The 5,167-nt window shown below is 37.7% G+C and overlaps 1 protein-coding gene across 1 annotated transcript; it reads left to right on the forward strand.

Moving 5' to 3' along the window:
- On the forward strand, window positions 1-4,294 carry LOC103936646 (dolichyl-diphosphooligosaccharide--protein glycosyltransferase subunit 1B). Its single transcript, XM_009346494.3, is given in 10 exon segments — window positions 1-148; window positions 244-288; window positions 1,059-1,690; window positions 2,230-2,306; window positions 2,309-2,376; window positions 2,629-2,808; window positions 2,938-3,006; window positions 3,206-3,295; window positions 3,775-3,912; window positions 4,007-4,294. Coding segments are annotated over 9 exon segments (1,410 nt in total). The 5' UTR covers window positions 1-28; the 3' UTR covers window positions 3,904-3,912; window positions 4,007-4,294.
- Window positions 4,295-5,167: the final 873 nt, after the last annotated feature.

The raw sequence follows: 5,167 nt of genomic DNA on the forward strand, positions 1-5,167 counted from the left end.
CTAAGCTACCACTCTTTCACCGGAAGCCATGGAAGCTCTGCGAAGCTTAGGTCAACTAGTCCTAGCCTTGTCGATCTTCTCCCATCTCTCCCTGCTCGCGTATTCATCTTCCACTCAGGATCTCCAGATCATCAGCGCAGAGCGCAGAGTAAGCCTCTTCCTTCCATTTCCTATTCATCAATACTCAAATTTGATTTGGTTATATCTAATTACGTTTGATCTGATTAATTTATTGTGTTGCAGATTGACTTGACCTCTCATATTGTGAAGGTTTTCTTGACGTTAAAGGTATGGATTTTTCTGTTTTGTTGGATTTTCTGTGTAGTAAAATGAACCCAGTTTTGTAAAAATTTCAAAACCTTGGTGGGTTGCGAATAAATTTTAAATCTTTATCACGGTTTGAGATTTCATACACGTCTTTCGTTTATCATTTTCGGCATGAATGTGGATACTTGAGGTTAGGTTCAGTCTTTGATTTGAGTTTTCATGCTACACCGTATCGTTTTCGGCCCAAATCTGGCATAATGTGGATCAATGAACTACTTTTTATGTTGAATACTGGAAATACGGGTTGTCATATTTACAAATTGGCACGCTACACTTGTTACGATGATCGACATCATGGTACAATAGACAATCGTACTTTGTTAGTAATATAGCAATGGCATTAGTCATTTGAAAGTTGAGCTTAGGTTCAGTTTTTGATGTAGTGGCTTTATAAACCATGGTCTTAGGAAGCTTCGTTTTCCTGACAAATTAAGGTTTGATTTAAGTTGTCATGCTCCACTCCATCGTTTTTGGCCCAAATCTGGCATAATGTGGATAATAGAATCACAATATCAGAGATTTTTGAAATTTTAGTTTTTATAAATTGGCATTGCGACCTGCAAGTTGGCTGTGCCAAAGGCGGGACACTATGCTTGAAACGATGACCAACATGACACTGTAGACAAGCATACTTTATGATCAAGCAAGACTAGTCATTTTCAAAGTACTATTTCTCATTCTACTCTACTGGGATGTTTATTGTTTATTAAATTGATGGAGTTGTCTTTCAGGTCGAAAACACTGGTACCTCTCCTGTTTCGGAAGTACTCCTTGCTTTTCCACCCACACAGTTTGATCACCTAGCATCACTCAAAGCAGCTATCACAGTTGGAAAAAAGAAAAAGAAAAGTTATGTGCCTCTGGAAGTCAATCCCACTGAGCTACCTGATGCACCAAATGGGGCTAAATCGTTTTCTATCTCGTTGCTCAACCCACTAAATACTGGTGAAACTGCAACACTAGAGGTGCTTTACATATTGACACATTCTCTGGAGCCTTTCCCAGCGGAGATAAGCCAATCAGAGTCTCAGTTGGTCTACTACCGTGATAGTGCAATCATATTGTCTCCGTACTATATCAAGCAGCAGATAACTTTTATAAGAACGCCTAGTACTAGGGTGGAATCGTTTACAAGAGTAGAGTCCACTAACCGTGCTGGTTCTGAAATAAAGTATGGGCCATACAAGGATCGCTCAAGATACTCTTATTCTCCAATAATTGTTCATTTTGAGAATAATAATCCCTTTGCTGTTGTTGAGGAGCTTGTACGCGAAGTCGAAGTATCTCACTGGGGCAATCTTCAGATCACAGAGCATTACAAGTTGGCACATGCTGGTGCTCGACACAAAGGAATATTTTCGAGGTAACCTCTGCTGCTGGTATTATCTTGTGTATTTAAAGTAAAAGGTTGTAGGAAAAGAGTTTGATACAATAAAATTGAATGCAGTAAAACTTTTGAGGATAAATTGATCATAAAATGTTTATATTTCTTCATAATATGATGATGTCGCAAAGCCTGGTCTTTGCAAGTATATGCATCTATATATAACGTTGCTATAGATAAATACAAACACCCTACTTAAAAGAAAACCGAGTCTCCAATGTACGGTCAAGGTTGATCTTGAGCTTTTTGGGGCATAAGACAAGCCGAAATGGGCCTCTTACTAGATAACCAGTTTCATACTAGAAAATCATCCTCGTTTAATTGCTGGAAGACATAACACTATGGGAATGGTTTTAAAGTTATGAATAAGCTACTTAAAAGGTGAACTTTAAAGACTTATCATTGCACAGCTGAGTTGGATGAATGCAAAGATATCAATTACTTTGTGTAATGCTTGACCAAGGTTAAGACAGCTTCATTCTTAATATTAATCTTCCAAGGCTTCCTAATTTTGGCAGGGTAGAATATCAATCTAGGCCACATGCTGGTGGTGTCTCTTCATTCAAACATCTTCTAGCCAGACTACCTCCTAGGGTCATTCTGTCTACTACCGGGATGAAATTGGGAACATCTCATCATCGCATTTACGTACAGATTATCTAAGGGTAACTTTTCTCCCTGGCAATTTAACATTTATATATTTGAGGAAGTTATCCTTGTACGTATGTTTTGCTTGCTTGTTGCCATCTTCGTAGAATCTCTCTTTATTAGTGCATTGGAAACACAATAACAAGATTATAGCAAATAGACGGGGAAGTTCACTTGGAAAAACAATGCAGAATAATATCCATTTTGTGCATAGGCAACTCTGATTTTGGTTCTATTAATCATGACTTTTTCAATACTTTTTTTTTCAGTCGGATCTTGAAATTGAACCACGCTATCCTTTATTTGGAGGTTGGAAAGCTACATTTGTGATTGGGTATGGGTTACCATTGGAAGATTTCCTTTTTGAGTCACCTGATGGCAGGCGATACCTCAATTTCACTTTTGGTTGTCCTCTCGCTGAGACGGTGGTAGACAAGTTAACTGTAAAAGTGGGTTTAGTACTATGTTTTTGCTTCAATATTTCTATATTTTTCAGTTCCAGTCAGCTCTTTCTTCATTTTGTTTGCCCCTAGACATGGGAATATTAATTTACTGATTCAGGCACTGTTATATTTCAGGTTGTGCTACCAGAGGGATCAAAAGATCCTTCTGCTGTGGTTCCTTTTTCTGTTGAGCAACATCTAGAGGTAAACTTAATGTAGCACTTTATTCATATGGACAAACACCTTTGTATGATAATTCTCAACATTCTCTATACATATGATTAATTGTAAAGTGCATAGAAGCAATCTTAACTCTATTTTTCATTGCCAAGAATATTTTATATATATATATATATATATATATAATGGTATTGTGCATATATTTTCATTGTTGTACCTGCAGACCAAATATTCATACCTTGATGTTGCTGGAAGGACAGTGGTGGTTCTTGAAAAGAGGAACGTAGTTCCAGAGCACAACTCTCATTTCCAGGTGACTAATCTATCACTAACATTGATTGGATTTTACCCTACTCTGAACCCCACAGTTAAGATTTTTGTTCCCACATGTTGCCTATGAGAGTTGATGAGGTTTATCTTACCACTTGGAGAACTTATGCTTCTTTTAAATTCTGTGTCATTTGTGGGAGCATATCTAGGATCAGTTATGCTCACCTAATAGTATCCCATGACAGAAAAATGCCTCAAAGATTAGCATGTATTTTAGTTTCGCATTGCAAGGTTATGGAATAGGTCCTAGCATATATATGTTCACTTGTGAAATGTTCATACAATGATACTATCGGTTGATCAACTAAGTATTGAAGTACTGTCTTGTGACGGAATTGAATTTCCTAGGTTCGTATTCTTATGTTTTGTCCCCATACATGATACACGTATCCTGTGCACAACCTTCAAATAATATGTATATTAGTAGCTGAACCTGTCTCTCTCCTTTGCTTTATTTGGCAGGTTTACTACACCTTCAACCCAATCTTTATGTTGGCAGAACCACTGATGTTGGTGTCTACGTTTTTCTTCGTTTTCATGGCTAGTGTAGCTTACCTACACATAGATTTTTCCATATGCAAATCATCTTGATTCACAAAGGTACGTTTCTACAACCTGGAATTACATACTTGTTGAAAATAATGTATTCAAAGCCATGTTTTGTAGCTTATCTGGTGAAACTGTTGACTTGTAGATCGTTAAGTGGAGAGAGGAGCCAGGACTGTTGAGCGTGAACGTCGCCAGCGCCACTTTGGGTTCTAAAATTTAAAACTACCTTATATAATGTAGGTTACCATGAGGATTATTTTGTTGCGCGTTGACCCTCTCACTTTATATAGCTGGATGTAAGCTTCCCTCTCCCAAAGTCGGGGTTATATCAATGACGTAGTTTTAGATACACAAGGATTCATATGTGCTTCGTTGGCGAAAATACTTTGTTATATATCCTTTTTAGATAACTTGACAGAAGACTTGAAGCTCATCCTGATAGCCTAGAATGTGGATACATGGAACTACCAAGCTGCAGTCTCTCGCGTGCTTTCGTTACAGAGCACATTGAGAAGGAGAGCAACTTATGCAGAACTGTCAATGAAACGACGTCATGTGTCATGTAGAAATAAACTTATGCATATGTCGTGTAATTGACACAAAACGTGATAGAATCTCTTTCCTCTCAAGTGTTTTCCCCCTCCGAAATGATCGACGGCCGGGCAACCTTCAATCTTCCTTGAGGGAAAAAGAGAAATGTCTCGTGGCTTTAAATGAGAGATTTTTTCATGGCCGTAACTGCCAATCCTAGGCGAAGTATGATTGTCTAAGGATCAAGATGGGTTTCTGAAAATGTTTGAATTAATTGGTCTTTGGATAAGGCATGAATTCATCACATGATGCCACCAAATTCAGAATCTTAGTTCAAATCGAAGAAAGGAAGCCTTGCCAATGAGAGAGTTTCGATGGGAGAATCGGTGAGGATAATTCCAATTATATCCAGATAATGCGAAGAAATGTAGTATTATCAGAACTCTATTACCTGAGCATAAAAAAAAAAAAATTGTCCCTACAAATACAAGATTTGCAACGTATCCTTTTCAACTCAACACACAAATCAATACTTTATGTGAAACCTCTCACACTTTTTATGAAAACTAAATGCTTCACTAACCCTCAGCACAATTTCTGATTGGATAAAGGGCCAGATTTGTAGAATTTTCCTTAGGAGTTTTGCACGATTGGATACGGGGATTCTCCCAAAAATGTGACTGACTATTTATCAAGTCTTATCCGACGAAAAATCTTTGATTCTTTCGTCGAAAGAGATCCCTTCATCAACATTCTCGGCAAAGTGAAATGTTTT

This window comes from the organism of the source record quoted next, unplaced genomic scaffold (assembly GCF_019419815.1).
Source record: "Pyrus x bretschneideri cultivar Hongxiangsu unplaced genomic scaffold, Pyrus_bretschneideri_v1 Contig32, whole genome shotgun sequence".
NCBI lineage: Eukaryota > Viridiplantae > Streptophyta > Magnoliopsida > Rosales > Rosaceae > Pyrus > Pyrus x bretschneideri.